This window comes from Hylobates moloch, unplaced genomic scaffold (assembly GCF_009828535.3).
Source record: "Hylobates moloch isolate HMO894 unplaced genomic scaffold, HMol_V3 SCAFFOLD_13, whole genome shotgun sequence".
NCBI lineage: Eukaryota > Metazoa > Chordata > Mammalia > Primates > Hylobatidae > Hylobates > Hylobates moloch.
The window spans coordinates 89,225,888-89,241,868 of record NW_026652288.1 but is presented as its reverse complement, the minus strand read 5'-3'; the positions used below and the strand labels follow the sequence as shown (position 1 = coordinate 89,241,868).

The window sequence follows — 15,981 nt, the reverse complement described above, 5'->3', positions numbered from 1 at the left end:
TTTTCTTGAGACAGAGTCTCACTCCATCACCCAGGCTGGAGTGCAGTAGAGCAATCTCGGCTCACTGCAACCTCTGCCTCCTGGGCTCAAGCAATTCTCCTGCCTCAGCCTCCCGAGTAGCTGGTATTATAAGCATGCACCACCACGCCCGGCTAATTTTTGTATTTTTAGTAGAGACAGGGTTTCACCATGTTGGCCAGGCTAGTCTCAAACCCCTGACCTCAGGTGATCTGTCCACCTCGGCCTCCCAAAGTGCTAGGATTACAGGTATGAGCCACTGCACCCGGCGTTCTTATTATTTTTTTAAAGACAGGATCTCACTCTGTTGCCCAGGCTGGAGTACAGTGGCACAACCACAGCTCACTGCAACCTCAGACTCCTGGGCTCAAGCAATCCTCCCACCTCAGCCTCCCTAGTAGCTGGGACTACAGGTGTGCACTAGCACACCCGGCTATTTTTTTTTTTTTTTTTTTTTCATTTTTGTAGAGATAGGATCTAACTTTGCTGCTTAGGCTGGTCTCAAACTCCTGGCTTCAAGTAATCCTCCTGCCTCAACCTCCCAAAGTACTGCGTTTATAGGTGTGAGCCACCATACCAGGCCCTGAGTCACTTTTTCTACTTTCAAAATGAAGACGCTGCTGCTGGATCTAACTACACTGAGTTAGACCTGCTGGGGAAAAAGAGGTGAGAAGAATAAGTATTTCAATCCAGTGATATTTGGTCAAAGGAAGAAAAGACTGAAGACATGTATGAACAGTTCATTGCTCAGGTTCTAATATATCCAGTAAATGTTTAGAAAATAAAACGAGAATGTAAAATGTTAGATAATATAAAATTCTAAAACTCTTGAAACAAGACTAGGGAGAGATTCCAAACACTAAATTCTCAAAAACACAAAGCCTCTGTTTTCACTCCTCCCACACGTGCATCACGATGTGTGTCCCTTCTTCATAGGCTCCTCTCTGACCACCTCCCTCCTTTCTCCTTCATGGAATGTACCATGTTTATAAGCATGCAGTTGTTACTATGATTATTTTCTTAATGCCTGTATCTCCTGCTTACTTCATGCCTGGGGGTGAGGACCATGTCCTTCTGTTCACCACTGACCCCCACACACTCAGCACACTGCTTAGCAGAAAAGAACTCACTCTCTATTGGCTGGATGAAAAAAAGGAAAAATAGTCATGGAAAATGAATCATAAATTTTCAAAGCCAGAAAACAGCAAGAGGTACGTCTCCAAACACCAAGAGAGGAAAGAGAAGGGTATGTGACATACTTTTGATGAACCTCCACTAAAGCCATTAGGATTTCAACTCCACATGGGTAAAACATGACCTGGACTATTCCTGGCATGTCGTCTGCCTGTCTCAGCACACACATGTCCTCTTCCACACTTAAACGAAGGTGGAAACCTGCCTCTGGAACACACTAGGATGATTCTCTTAGGCAGTGGCTGCCTGAGAGTGCACCAGCCACAGCTCCCGGGCTCTATAGCTCCCTGTCCTCAGTACACCCAAGGAAGAAAACAGCCACAGACATAGCTGCTGTGCCCCTCGGTGTAGGAGGAGGAAGGCAGTCTTGAACAAGCACAGTCAGGGAGCACCTAAATCAGTGCCTCCTAAATTATCTGTGGTAAAGGGTCAGTTTTTTTATTTCAACTCAGACAGATGATACCTTTTAAAAATACAATTAGGATGGTTAATGGGTAAAAAAGTATAATTAGAACGAACAAGATCTAGTATTTGATAGCACAATAGGGTGACTATAGTCAACAATAATTTGTCGTATATTTTAAAATAACTAAAAGAGTGAAATTGGAATGTTCCTAATACAAAGAAATGACAAATGCTTGAGGTGATGAATACCCCAATTGCCCCAATGTGATTATTACACATTGCATGCCTGTATCAGAATATCACATATGCCCCATAAATATATACACCTGTTAGGTACCCATAATAATTAAAAAGTTAAAAAACTCAATTACAAGAAATTATTAGAAAAATGAAATGCCACTTGTAAGACACAAAAGCAATGTCAAATTGTTACAATTTCCCAGTGCTCACTCTCGATTTCCAAACTTATCTCATTGCAGGCCCACATCCAGCAGTGTAAGGAGCAGCACTAGCCTATGAACCACACTTTAAGTAGCAAAAAATGAAAGCCCTAAATCCTTGAGGAAATTCCAGTCCACCACAAGAGAGACACTAACCAGACCAATCACTGGATCTCTCCTAGCACATCTATAGGAGGGAATTGGCAGATCTGCTGTGAAGATTAATGATTAATATATTCTTGGTACATAGGGTGATGGTCAAAAAGCAGAAACCATTATTAATAACAAACCCCTGTATGGTGTTTTTGAGTTTACGAAGCTCTTCTTTTTTTTTTGAGACAGAGTCTCGCTTTGTCACCTAGGCTGGAGTGCAGCGGCATGTCTCGGCTCACTGCAACCTCTGCCTCCCAAGTTCAAGCGATCCTGCCTCAGCCTCCTGAGTAGCTGGAATTACAGGCATGCGCCACCACCCCTGGCTAATTTTTGTATTTTTAGTAGAGACGGGTTTCATCATGTTGGTCAGGCTGGTCTTGAACTCCTGACCTCATGATCTGCCCGCCTCGGCCTCCCAAAGTGCTGGGATTACAGGCGTTAGACACTGAGCCCAGCCACGAAGCTCTTCTTATCTCACCTGATCCTCATTAATACCTGGCAAGTGTTCTCACCCAGTCTCTGTAGAAGGCAGGCCAGAGAAAAGGTGGCAAACTGTCCTGAAGCAATAAAGATGGGCTTCGCAGCGCACACGGAGTGGACTGGACCTAGATGGGGCAGGGAGGCGCCGCATGCCCTGGTCTGCGTGGAAGGCACTTACGCTCTCTGGAATTCTGGGATGCTGAAGATGGCCTGCATGACAGAGCTGAGATAGCAGCTGTTGCCCAGGTTCTTCAGACCCGTGTAGCCAGGACCATACATTGGCTTCAGCTTCGTGCCCGACTCCTGGATCACTTCCCACTCACTGACCCTCGGCTTGATGTCATTGTCCTGGAGCCCATTCTCTGTCTGCGACAAAGTCATCGAAGAAAAACAACTTTAAATGTGATTCCCATTCAAAGTTTATGTCCCATTAATTATTTCTAATAGCATAGGATGTTTCTGTCATTTTTATCCCCAATTACATAGAGAAATAAACAATGCAAATAAAAAAGACTGAGAGATGGTGATGGTGGCACAACAATCTGAATGTACATAATGCCAGAGAACTGCACGCTTAAAAATAGTTAAAATGGTAGCTTTTATATTACATTTTACCACAATGTTTAAAACACGTATGAAAAAGATTTTAAAGAGAAGCTGGGCGCAGTGGTTCACACCTGTAATCCCAGCACTTTGGGAGGCCGAGGTGGGCGGATCACCTGAAGTCAGGAGTTCGAGACCCATCTGACCAACACAGTGAAACCCTATCTCTACTAAAAATACAAAAATTAGCCAGGTGTAGTGGTGCATGCCTGTAGTCCCGGCTACTCGGGAGGCTGAGGCAGGAGATCTGCTTGAACCTGGGAGGCGGAGGTTTCAGTGAGCTGAGATCGCTCCACTGCACTCCAGCCTGGGCAACAAGAGCAAAACTCCATCTCAAAAAAAAAAATTTTTTTAAAGAGAGAAAGACTGAAAGAGAAAGAGATAGAAGTAGGATGAAGAACAAATAGGAATCAAAAAAGAAGCAAGGAGACTGAATTCAAGCAAATATTCAATGCAACACAGCAAACGAAAAGGCCAGGCAGCTGGAGAGGATATGGATTAAAACCATGAGACTTCAGAGTGCCTTGGAAGAGGAGGGAGGTGTAAAGAAGAGCAGAGAAAACTAAACAAAAAAGTAGAAATGAGTGAAAAGAGGAGACAAAGAGAATAGGAACATGAAGAGAGGGAGGTGGCCTGGAAGGAAAGGGCTAAAACTAAATGCACATTTAAATAGTTCCTTAAAGGGAAAAATATTATCTAGTCATGACATCAATTTGAAAACGCAATATTAAATGAAGCAGAGCTTCTCTATCAATGGTAATGTGTTGGTTTATTCGTTCTGTCCCCTAGGAGGTTTGCTTCCCTTCCTGAAATTAATTAAAGTGATGTTGGTCACAGATAATTTTAAAGGTCATCTGCCTACACCATCTGCATTTCGTGAACAAAGAATGATTCACACAACTGCCCATCAAAGGAGACTAATTTTGCAAGTAAACTCCAACTAAACCAAAAGAGTACTTGATGAGGTGCCATTTTTATTACAGCATAAAAAAATCTAAGCTGGCAACCAAAAGAAAACATCTACTAATTAAATGCAAGAAGGAAATGCAACAATTAAAAGCTAAAACCTATAAAATGAAGATCCATGTTACAGGAATTATATATTAAACAAATCAAGCAGTTCCCTTGCCCTGTCCCCATCCCTACTCCATGCAAGGTGGAAACAGAAACAAAAGGAGACCTCACCCCATGCATATGAAGCATATCAATTCCAAAATGCGCTAAGTGCTTGGCCAAATGAGGATCCAAAACAGGTTCTTCTTCTTGAAAAGAATAAACATCTAGCGGATGAAGAGAAAATAAGCACTGCAATCAGTAATCAAGTCACTGAATATCCAACACATATTTTTTGAACTCCTACTGTACACCAGGCTTGGGCTATGTCACTGAACAAAATGAAAACTTTCTAACATTCAACAAGGGGAAAGATAATGATAAACAATAAATAATATGTAGGCGTTTTTTGTAAATATACTCATATATCATTCTTTTGACATTTTGGAAAGTTTTTTTTTTAAGTTTTCTAAAATAAGAAAAGCAAAAAAAAAAAAGAACAGTTTCTAATAAGTATACAAATATAAATGCCTAACACTTGATTTTTCTAACTAAAACCACAGTGGCATAACTCTGAGCTCAGGAAGAGGGATGGGCGCAGGAGGAGGGGGTGACGGCCATCTGCCAAGGGAGGGGGGACCTCCAGAGGAACAGAGAGAACACACAGGCCCTTGGGGCAGCTTGTTCCATCTGAGACAACGAATTTCTGCCCATGAAACCCTCTGTATTCTCAAACCTACCACTCACCACCTCTACCTCCCACCTGCCCCCACATCCCTTCTTTCCTACCTTCATGTCCACATCTCACAGAACCAGCGAGAGATCTGTGAAGACTGTGTGGCGCTTCCCTAACAGTCCACTTCGTCGCACACACAGAAAATGACCATATGTTTGGTATTCCAGGGATACTCAAGACTCCAGCCATCCCTGCCCTGCCTCACTGCCCCAGGGCCTCTGGGATCCACACCCCGGCCATTTGAGAGACGCTAGTGTTGGTAAGCTCTGTGCTGAAGTGGGCTGCCTCTTTCCTCGGGATAATAATATCCCACCTGACAACATGAGGCTTTTGACTGAACCTGGCTTCTCAAAGTGGGGTGTATGGACTCAAAGCAGCAGCTTCACCTGGGAGCTCATTAGAAATGCAGAATCTTCTTTGGGAGGCCGAGGCAGGCGTATCACGAGATCAGGAGATCCAAACGATCCTGGCTAAGAAGGTGAAACCCTGACTCTACTAAAAACACAAAAATTAGCCGGGCGTGGTGGCGGGCACCTGTAGTCCCAGCTACTTGGGTGGCTGAGGCAGGAGAATGGCGTGAACCCGGGAGGCGGAGCTTGCAGTGAACCGAGATCGCGCCACTGCACTCCAGCCTGGATGACAGAGCGAGACTCTGACTCAAAAACAAAAAAAAGAAAAGAAAAGAAAAGAAATGCAGAATCTTGAGCCCCGCCTCCAGGCCGACTGAATGAGAATCTGCATTTTTAACAAGATCCTCAGATGCACAGTGAAGTTGGAGGACTGTTTGGTTTTCCAAAGCTATCCAATCCGCTGCCCTATCCACCCTCACACACAGTGCTGTGAGGAAGACAGAACAGACATTTTCAAGCCCATCTTGCAGATAGGAAAAAGAGGCTCATAGAGGTTAAATGATTTTTGCCTTAAATCCCACAGGTGGCCCGCAACCCAGGTAGTCTAACTCCTGGCCCAATCTTCTTCCCTTTACAACAGAATATTTATGAAGGTATATCAGGACACTAGGCGAGGTGCATGGCTCACATCTGTAATCCCAGAACTCTGGGAGACCAAGGTAGGAGGATCACTTGAGGCCAGGAGTTTGAGGCTACAGTAAGCTATGATAATGCCACTGTACTCTAGCCTGGGTGACGGAGCAGGACCCTGTCTCCAAAAAACAGAAAAAAAAAAAAAAAAAAGAATGTTTCTAAAGAAGGAAAAAAAGAAAAAAATGTATATATCAGAACAGGATACCAATAGACTTGGTGAAGAACCAACCTAGGGCCTTAAGAGGAATAAAGACTCAAAACCCGCAACTTCTTTGCTCTTATATTTGAAAAACAAAATCTATAACAAGGAAAATGAATACGAAGATATCACTCTTTGGGACAGTATAAGACAGACTGTCCAAGGAGCTCCCTACTCCTTGGAAGATCACCAGGGGGAAAAAAAAAGTAATGCATAGAAGCTATGTGACCTTCTATCCCATACCCAGATACGTGGAGACTTGCTGCTCACCAAAGAAATTCAGTTTTTCTATTATTAATAAGTTAAACATTGTATAGCTGTCTTTTCTATTCCTCTTCCCCCAGAGGCCCATTATAACTGTGGATAGCAACCCTCATTTATATTTTTTAAATATAATTCAGTGTTCTCAAAAGCAAAACAAAAGACAAAATCTCAGCCCAATTAAGAAGAAACATTTCCAAAAGTTTAAATATTAATAAAATAAACAAAAATCTTTGAATTAACAAATTGAAACAAATACATCAACAGTATTTTTAATCTATGACAAGGGATCAAAAAATTCCACTCAAATACTAGCTAGAAGGTGAAAATGGCACTCCCTAGGCACCTTAGTTGTTATTAATTAGGGAGATAGTTTGAAGACCTAAGACTTTAAGCCTCTAATGATCAGGGCTGTATTAGAAAATAATAAAACTGCCAGAATTGAACCACTGGCATTGGCCTAGGATTTTGAAATAAGTGAAAACCACACAGCCCTCCATAGTTCGTAACCCATTAGGCTCTTGCCACATTGAGAAAATCATATTTCTTACCTCCAGCCATTAACTGCTCCAAAAATATGACATGATTTGGTCAAATGCTATAGTTATTTCTCATCCCCAAGACAAAAACAGTTTAGTGAGTAACATACAAGAAACCTGAAAATGAACTGTGATCTTCAAACTTGGCAATCATGAAGAATTTATAACTATGTAGTCAGAGAAAAAAAGTTTTCAGTGGCCTCAGTGGCTGAAAATGCTGTCCTGTATGTTTTTCACTGGGAAACTCATTTTATTCCCAACTTCAGCTTAGCAAAGTCAGGTCTTAGTGCAGAAACTATGGTAGTAAATAGGCAACTTCTGACAAGTATTATCCATCACGCTCCGCAGCTTGGCCTAAAACTTGAAGCCAAGAACCACGGTTAGGGAGTTCACAGAGGGATCCTCCCAGGAATAGCCCAAGCAGCGTTTCATGAGTAACTGCATTCATTTTAGAAGCAAACCAGTCATCCTTTCATTTCAAGTTAAATGACAAACTAAATCACAAAGAGCATGAGGCAGCAATCCGCAGAAGAAAAAAGATTTTAAAAAAATCTTTAGAACAAGGATATCCCACTTGTGACAAGCATGCTAGAAAACAGTATGTGCAGTAAGCTCAAAGATTAATTAAGGAAAAGCTTAGAGAGCAGAGACCGAGATAGAGATGAAGCGGAAGCAAGATTAAGAATCTGTAAGAACCCAGATCAAAATGGTAATAATAATTTATAATCTCTGAATGGGAAGATTTCTTTTTTTCTCTTCTGTTTTTTCTAAATTTATTATATTTTGATGGAAAAAAATGTTTTCTAAGTAATTCCCAGAGATTAAAATGATGCTATTGGATGGTATGCTATTAGGACTATGCTGCTAGGACTAGCATGCCTAGCGTGGGTCATCCTTGTTCAACCACCAAGATTAACTCACTCATTCATTGTATTCAGCAAATATTAACTAAATACCAAATACATGTATACCCTGAGGATATAATGTTAAATAAGATACGCAGAGTCCCTGCCCTCATAAGTTTAAAGTTTAATATTTCAAATAGTCTTAGAAGAAATTCTGGTTTGGTGTGAAGGGTCTCATGGTTTAGTCATGTGACTTTTACGCCCTTATCCTAGGCCCCAGGAAATGGCAGAAGTCCAAATTCTCCCTCCAGATTCCCCTACAGGAAAGTAGAAGGGAGAGAGAGGTAAGGATGTACCTCAACAAGTCCTTGTGTTAAAACTACGGAAGGCCGGGCACGGTGGCTCACGCCTGTAATCCTAGCACTTTGGGAGGCCAAGGCAGGCGGATCACCTGAGGTCGAGAGTTCGAGACCAGCCTGACCAACATGAAGAAACCCCGTCTCTACTAAAAATACAGAATTAGCCTGGCATGGTGGCACATGCCTGTAATCCCAGCTACTCAGGAGGCTGAGGCAGGAGAATCACTTGAACCTGGGAGGTGGAGGTTGCTGTGAGCCAAGATTGTACCACTGCACTCCAGCCTGGGCAACCAAAGCGAAACTCCGTCTCAAAACAAAACAAAACAAAACAGAACAAAAATTAGGAAAGCCAGGTTTGGTGCCCTTCTCTCACAAGTGGAGAGAAAAAGCAAAGCTCCTGGTCAAACACCAAGCAATAAATCAGAGAGGAGAAAATGAAGAGAGGTTCTCCTCAATGTCAGTGCAGATCTGTCCACCCAAACTGCATCTCTCCACCAGGAGTTCACACTTGTGTGCCTCCAAGCCATCTGCAACAGACAGGAAAAGAAGAAAAACAAGACAACTCCAGCAGCTACACTAGAAAAATAAACACAAGGCCGGGCACCATGGCTCATGCATGTAATCCCAGCACTTTGGGAGGCAGAGGCAGGTGGATCACAAGGTTAGAAGTTTGAGACCAGCCTGGCCAACATGGTGAAACCCCGTCTCTACTAAAAATACAAAAATTAGCCAGGCATGGTGGTGTGCGCCTATAATCCCAGCTACTTGGGAGGCTGAGGCAGGAGAATTGCTTGAACCCAGGAAGCGGAGGTTGCAGTGAGCCGAGATCACACCATTGCACTACAGCCTGGGCTACAGAGTGAGACTCCATCTCAAAAAAAGAAAGAAAAATAAACACAAAATAAATTGGGCCAGCATGTAGGATCTCTTTAAAGAGAGAATGGGTTATAATCCTAGGACTTTTAGAGGCCAAGGCAAGAGGATAGCTTGAGCCCAGGAGTTCGAGACCAGCCTGGGCAACACAGTGAGATCCTGTCTCAATTTAAAAAAGAGAGAGAGAACAGGGCCAGGCACAGTGGCTCACATCTATAATCCCAGCACTTTGGGAGGCTAAGGCAGAAGGATCACTTGAGCCCAGGAGTTCAAGGCCAGCCTGGGCAACATAGTAAGACTTCGTTTCTACAAAAAAATGAAAAAAAAGTAGCCAAGTATGGAGTGTGGTAGCAAGCACCTGTGCTCCCAGTACTTGAGAGGCTGAGCTGGGAGGCTCACTTGAGCCCAGGTAGTTGAGGCTGCAGTGAGCCATGACTGCACCACTGCTCTCCAGCCTGGGCAACAGAGTAAGTCCCTGCCTCAAAAAAAAAAAAAAAAAAAAAAAAAAGAAAGAAAAAGAGAGAGAGAACCGCCAGGACAGACAAAACCTAGACTGTAGTTGGGAAAGGAAAACAGGTAAGAGTTAAAAAGATGTCAATAAAATAGAAAAAAGGTAAATCGGAGAAGCCAATATTCTCTGCCTTTTTTTAAATTTTTGAGACAGGGTCTCACTATGCTGCCCAGGTCTCAAACTCCTGGGCCCAAGCAATCCTCAAAACACAGCCTCCCAAATAGAAGCAGATTTTGTTGGTGTGTCTTCCTCCATTTGTTTGCTCCATAATATTTGCTGAGCACCTACTGTGTGTGAGGGACACTACTAGATGCTAGAGATATAACAGTGCCCAAGAAATGTGGCCTTAGGCCCTGCCGTCCTGAGTGACCACCATTAAATAAACTGTTAACAGGGTCTTGTGAAAAGTACCATGACAGAGCAGCAGGAAGTACCACAGAGGCACACAGGAGGGGCCAAGGCCAGGCCAAAACTAAAATGAAGTAGTCCATGCCCTGATTCCAAACCCTGGGGCTGGGAGAAACTCAAGGGAGCTTATGCCCAGGTCGGGGGTAAAGATGACCAAAGAAGAAACACCAGTCTGAGATGCTATGGAGCTGGTACAGCCAATAGAAGAGGCAATTTCACAGCTGCCTTGGGCATCTCTGGAAGATTCTCCTACAATCACCCAAGACACTAAAGCATCTTCTCGGGTAAACTAGTTTCCATGATGGAAGAAAAACACACCCTATCCCGTCTCCGTCCTGCCCTACCCCCTTTCTACCAAGAACCTCATCCCTGCCTCGCCGAAACAATGTGTCCTTCCACAGAGGAAAGCTTTTTGTTTGTTTGTGTAGTGATCTGCTTCTTGGTTTGTTTGTTGCTGTACCCATGGGGACCCAGAGTAGAATTTCATGTGGGGCCTGTTCTTGCTACGCATGCCACCGCTCTGGCCTGGACTGAGGGACCAGGGCTTCTTTGAAAAACTAAATCTAAGTTGAGACCTCAAGGATGAGTAGCAGCGTCTCATTGGACAAATATGTCCTTATTGGGGGAAAGGAAATCAGGATGATCAGATCACACTACCATTAAATATTTGAGTCCACAACCTTCTTGGATTCCACGTTCACTAAGCAATCTTCTAAATATAATTCAGCTTCCCACAGGGAAGGAATGTATTGGTCAAGCGGACATAAACATCCTACTTACTGGCAGTTGTGGCTCTCATTATGAACTAAAAAACAAATGCCCTGACTTTGAGACTTCATCTCTTGTGAGTTGAACTGGCCTGAGTGAGCCCAGCAAGTGTGGAAGAGCAGACCCTCAGCAGTGGAAACTTCACCGAGAGATGGCTACCCCCAGAGAGAGGGCACCCTACCCCCGGGCCTCAATGTCCACAAGGCTCATCATTAGACATTTAAGGAAACTTTATGCATGTTTTTATTAATTTATGTGGCTTTTAAATAAACAATAAGTTACAGCTAGCAATCTATTAAACAGATTTAAAGGAAACCAAAATAGAATGTATGCATCCCATAAACTAATATGAAATTACAATTAGACAGAAAATAATTACTTTTATTAAAACCGGCTCTGCACAATATTCGCAGGAATCAAAGCCTGATCTTTTTCAAAAAGTTAACATTATTTTAGCTAAATGAATTCACAACCCTTATCACAGTGTATACGATCTGCATTGCTGTTGCCAATGTTTTATACTTTCTATGATTGAAATAGATGTATTCAAATACTGTCAATTGTATGACAAGAAAAACCTTAAAAGTTATTTCTTCTTCACAAAAACAGCAACAACTATGGAAGATAATGGGTTAATATTCTTAATAATCAAAGAGTTCTTAAAAAACAATTTTTAAAAACCTAAACCTATGAAAAAATTGGCCTAAGAAATTCACTAAAAAGAACTACAAATGGCCAAGAATACTAAGAAAAATATTCAGCCTCAACAGAAATCCAGATTAAAACAAGACACCAGATTAGCAAAGTTTTTTTTTAAGTCTTAATAAAAAAAGTTGTCAAGGATTTGTTGAAATAAGTACTGTCATACACTGCTGATGGGAATGTAAATTATTACAACTGTTTAAAAGAGAATCTTGGTAACTGAAAATTTTAAAGATTTAACTCTTTTTGTCATAGAAATTTATTCTAAAGAAATAACTAGACAAACACCCAAAGATTTGCATATATACAAGGATGTTCATCAGAATAGAAAAAAAATTGTAACCACTTACAGAATAGTGAAATGATTTATGAAACCATCATAAAATACTGAAGAATATTTAATAACATAGAAAAACATAATGTTAAATAGAGAAAAATAAGGAATAAAACTTTATACAGTATGATCAAATTTTTGTAAAAATGTGAGGTGGGTGTGTGTGTGTACATATGTGTGTGTATGAATTGACTAACCCTTTAAAAAAAAAAGACTGAAATGAAACACCTAAATTATTAACAGTGAGTAATCTAAAGGGTGGTATTACTAGTATTTTGTATTGATTTATCTAAACTTTTATCTCTGTTTTCTACATATGTTACACTGAATATCTGTTTGCTGCAAAATCAAGAGGAAAATATAAAACTTTCTTAAAACTGAAAGAAAAGAAGCTAGAGTTACTCTATTTAGCAGTTTTAAAATAAGTTTCCCATTAGAAAAGAAAGCTTCTAGAAAACTAAAGATACACAAAGAATAGAATTAATTCTTGGCCTTTATTATTAGCATACATTTAAATAGAATCTAATTACAATCACTAACTGAATAACAACATTTTGGTCAACAATGGACTGCATATATGGCAGTGGTCCCATAAGGTTATAATGGAGATGAAAAATTCCTGTCACGTAGTGATATCATAACCACCATGTTGTAGCATTACAGCATTACTCACATCACTCCCATGCTTGTAGTGATGCTGGTGTAAACAAACCTATTGCGCTGCCAGTCACATATAAGTATAGCACATACGGTTTTATGTACAGTACACAATACTTGATAATAATAATAAATGACTATGTTACCATATTGTGTTTACTATACTATACTTTCATTGTTATTTTACAGTATTCCTTCTACTTATATATGAAAAAAGTTAACTGTACAACAGCCTCGGGCACGTCCTTCAGAAGGCATTCCAGAAGAAGGTATTGTTATCATAGGAGACGACAGGTCCATGCATGTTATTGTCCCAGAAGACTTTCCAGTGGGACAAGCTGTGGAGGTGGAAGACAGTGATACCGATGATTCTGACCCTGTGTAGGCCTAGGCTAATGTGTGTGTTTGTGTCTTAGTTTTTAATAAAAACATTTAAAAAGCAAAAGATAAAAATGGAAAAGAGCTTATAAAATAAAGATACTTAAAAAAAAATTTTGGCTGGGCATGGTGGCTCACACCTATAATCCCGACATTTTGAGAGGCCGAGGTGGGTGGATCCCCTGAGGTCAGGAGTTCGAGGCCAACCTGACCAACATGGTGAAACCCCATCTCTACTAAAAATACAAAAATTAGCTGGGCGTGGTGGGGGCACCTGTAATCCCAGCTACTCAGGAGGCTGAGGGAGGAGAATCACTTGAATCTGGGAGATGGAGGTTTCTGTGAGCCAAGATCATGCCACCGCACTCCAGCCTGGGTGATAGAGTGAGACTGTCTCAAAAAACAAAACAAAACAAAAAAATTTGTACAGCTGTATAATGTATTTGTGTTTTAAACTGTTACTACAAAAATGTCCAAAAGCTAAAAAAATTAAGTTCATAAAGTAAAAATATTACAGTAAGAGGTTAATTTATTATTGAAAAGGACAATGTTTTCATAAATTTAGTGTAGCCAAGTATATGGTGTTTATAGTCTGCAGTAGTGAACACTAAAGTCCGAGACCTTCACACTCACCCCCCACTCACTCACTGACTCACCCAGAGCAACCTCCAGCCCTGCATGTTCCATTCATGGTAAGTGCCCTATACGGGTGACCATTTTCTATCTTTTATACCATATTGTTGCTGTATCTTTTCTATGTTTAGGTATGTCCAGATACACAAATACTTACCATTGTGTTACTAGCAGTCAGTACAGTACTGTGCTGTATAGGTTTGTAGCTGAGGAGCAACAGGTTACATCATATAGCTTGGTTGTGAAGGAGGCTGTGCCATCTAAGTTTGTCCAAGTATACTCTGCGTTGTTCTCACAATAAAGAAATCACCTAATGATGCATTCTCAGAACATATCACCATCCTTAAGTGACGCAGGACTGTATTTAAATGCTTATATACCAGTTGGTTCAATTAACAAAAGTATTTGTGCCTAAGACATGTAAGATTTTGTATAGAACCCCAAGATGAGTAAGACATAGACTTGCTTTCATACTAAAAAGTTAGAAGAACTAAGCTGCGTATACGAACAGTTATAGTGTTGAACAGGCTGTTCTGAGAACTGAATTTCTAATAACTGGTCCTATAAAGGCAACTACACAAGACAGCATAGAAAGCCGGAAAATCTGAATTATTCTCCCCTTGCAACTTTATCCGACAGAATTCCTACATTGCAAATCTTTCTTTCTACAATCCCCTAAAAGGACAAGGAGAAGGGCTTGGAGAAGTCATTCAACACCCACTCATTGAATAACAATCACCTGTAAACACCATGCTGTAACCCTGAATCTAAACGCATGTCTTGAATTTCCTCTTTCAATCCCCGAAGATTTAGGATAAGACCTGGGATGTGTGTATCTTTATTCACTTTGGGGGAAAATCTTTGGTACCAGTAGCTAGGATTTCTCAGCTACTTGTCTTTAATGAGTTAAAATAATTCCACAAAACTTGAAAGCAGGAAATTTCTCTAAAACGTGAAACCAAAGAATCCTGACACGACCTAACTGCCAGTCCTCAATTATATATCAAATGGAAAACTACACCGGTTCAATGAAAAAACAATGATTGGTGAGAAGTGTCCCCTTATTTAATGAAAAGATCTTTGGCAATTAACTCTGAGGCAGGCTAATTCCATCATCGAAAAATAACAGAGAAAAAAGAGAAAAGAGAGAAGACATGTTTTTATATTTCTCCTAAAAAACATCTTACCTTACAGCAAAGAAGAAACAGAGGCTGAATAAAGCCTGGGAAGATGGAGAAGACCAGCTGGGTATCAGTCCAGGTCTGTGTTTAACAAATGTTTCCAATGATGATTACATGATGGGTTCTCATAGCCACTGCTCAATATTTAAGTTTCTCATTACTGATCCTGATATTATTGTCTTTTCCCTCGAAAAATGGTAGGAGGTATTAACTGTACAAACATGGCCAAAAGCTAATGTTTCAAAGCACACCATGTGAGGACAAAAAGAAACAGAACCAACTCTGAAGCTGACAGTGCAAGAAGGAAACAATTCTAATCCCCCGGAGAACGTGAACACCATCGCTGCCAGGTGATTTCAGGGACTCTTTTAACACACAGTATCCTTTAAAACTCATATTCTCCATAATTAATCCATTTGTTCCTAAAATGATACTTAATCCCTGTAATGGATTCCAGGGCTTCCTCCTGCTGTTCTAACAGTAGACTTGATTATGCACACTCACTTCACAAATCCTGTTTCCTGCTCTGTCCTCCTTAGCCAAGAGATACACAGAAGGATAATAACAACAGCAACAACTTGTATTAGGACCTTACAGCGTGCACTGAGCTAAATGCTTTATGCACACTAACAAACATAGGAAAGAGGTACCATCATCGTTAGCCTCAAGATGAGGATTCTAAAGCTTAGGGGGATTGGAAAACTTGCCCAAGACCTCAAAACTAATAAGAGGCAGAATTAGGATTCAAACCTGGGCTGTTTGCATCCAGAGCCTACACCTTCCAACACCTGGATTCAGGGATTGGTTAAATCTAAGAGGAAGCCGCTGCATGTTCCTAAGTCGGTAAAGGCGCACTCACCTGCCCCATCAGGAGTGATGGTTCCCAGTTTCACGGCTAGTGGGTAGCCCATGTCTCTGTAATGCTCCAGCGCATGCCCGTTGCCCCCAGAGCTGTCAAAGAACCACTTTCCACACAGGACAGAGCCGTCAGTCAGATTCAACCAGAGGTTTTCTCGCAGGTCACATCTGGCACACTTCCAACCACTGGAAAGCCATTGGAGAGTAGTCAGAACAGCCAGAGCATAATTTTAAAAACTAACATCTAAGAAAACAGAGGGTTTCAAGTACACAGGTCACAACAAAGGCTCAGTGAAGTAACAGAGACTGATGCTTCCCCATTTTCTCCCCTCAAGACATTGTTGGCCGGG

At 41.3% G+C, this 15,981-nt stretch overlaps 1 protein-coding gene across 1 annotated transcript in view; it reads right to left on the bottom strand.

Moving 5' to 3' along the window:
• Positions 1-15,981, bottom strand: part of USP13 (ubiquitin specific peptidase 13) — a 137,874-nt gene that overhangs the window by 64,734 nt on the left and 57,159 nt on the right. Inside the window, exons 6-8 of the mRNA XM_058426198.1 lie at positions 15,633-15,817; positions 4,479-4,573; positions 2,869-3,056 (exon numbers count right to left, since the gene is read on the bottom strand). Of these exons, the coding sequence (XP_058282181.1) occupies positions 2,869-3,056; positions 4,479-4,573; positions 15,633-15,817 (468 nt within the window). The remainder of the gene's footprint in view (positions 1-2,868; positions 3,057-4,478; positions 4,574-15,632; positions 15,818-15,981) is intronic.